The sequence below is a fragment of the Cebus imitator genome, unplaced genomic scaffold, assembly GCF_001604975.1.
Source record: "Cebus imitator isolate Cc_AM_T3 unplaced genomic scaffold, Cebus_imitator-1.0 Scaffold22, whole genome shotgun sequence".
Classification (NCBI taxonomy): Eukaryota; Metazoa; Chordata; class Mammalia; order Primates; family Cebidae; genus Cebus; species Cebus imitator.
In genome coordinates, this window is record NW_016107337.1 from 11,528,472 (window position 1) to 11,529,606 (window position 1,135).

At 43.6% G+C, this 1,135-nt stretch overlaps 1 protein-coding gene across 3 annotated transcripts in view; it reads left to right on the forward strand.

The window, feature by feature from the left end:
* Positions 1 to 1,135, forward strand: part of ELOC (elongin C) — a 32,628-nt gene that overhangs the window by 22,880 nt on the left and 8,613 nt on the right. For all 3 annotated transcript variants that reach the window (XM_017521915.2, XM_017521914.2, XM_037736099.1), the window contains one exon: positions 643 to 786. In XM_017521915.2, the coding sequence (XP_017377404.1) occupies positions 687 to 786 (100 nt within the window). In that variant the 5' untranslated portion in view covers positions 643 to 686. The remainder of the gene's footprint in view (positions 1 to 642; positions 787 to 1,135) is intronic.

Sequence of the window (1,135 nt, forward strand, 5' to 3'; positions counted from 1 at the left end):
GGGTTTCACCATGTTGACCAGGATGGTCTCGATCTCTTGACCTCGTGATCCACCCGCCTCGGCCTCCCTAAGTGCTGGGATTACAGGCTTGAGCCACCGCGCCCGGCTGAAGTAGCATTCTTAAATCTACAGTTTATTCTGCCATTGGAAGATGCTTGGAGAATTATAAAACAGGGAGTTAAACCTGTCAAAGTCTTGGTGACTACTACCTTCCAGAAATGTTTCTGGTCTGAGTTCTCCACGTTAACCTCAGTAATAATCCTGTTTATTTTTTATTTTATTTTATTTTTTGATACAGGGTCTTGCTCTGTCGCCCAGGCTGGAGTGCAGTGGCATCATCTCAGCTCACTGCAACCTCTGTCTCCCAGGTTCAAGCGATTGTCCTGCCTCACACAACCTCCCAAGTAGCTGGGACTACAGGCATGCACCACCACGCACAGCTAATTTTCGCATTTTTAGTAGAGACAGGGGTTTCACCATGTTGACTAGGTTGCTCTTAAACTCCTCACCTCAGGCGATCATCTGCCTCAGACTCCCGAAGTGCTGAGATTGCAGGCATGAGCCACCACACCTGCCCAAACCTATTTATTTTTAATAGCATTGTGTTATTCAAAAATTGTTTCACTACTTACTTTACTTTAGATGGAGAGGAGAAAACCTATGGTGGCTGTGAAGGACCCGATGCCATGTATGTCAAATTGATATCATCTGATGGCCATGAATTTATTGTAAAAAGAGAACATGCATTAACATCAGGCACAATAAAAGCCATGTTGAGTGGCCCAGGTAAGTACAGTTCTTTTTCTTCATATATTCACCTTTAATGTTTGGTGGATATTTTTAAGTTGAATTAAATGATTCAGCATTTAAAGAGAGGGAATAACTCTTCTAACATTGTTGTATGATTATGTTTCTGTTTTTTGTTTGAGACAGAGTCTTACTCTGTCGCCCAGGGTGGAGTGCAATTGTGCAATCTCGGCTCACAGCAACCTCTACTTCCTGGGTTCAGGTGATTCTCCTGCCTCAGACTCTCAAGTAGCTGGGATTACAGGCATGTGCCACCACCCCTGGCTAACTTTTGTGTTTGTAGTAGAGATAGGGTTTCACTATATTGGCCAGGCTGGTCTTTTTTTTT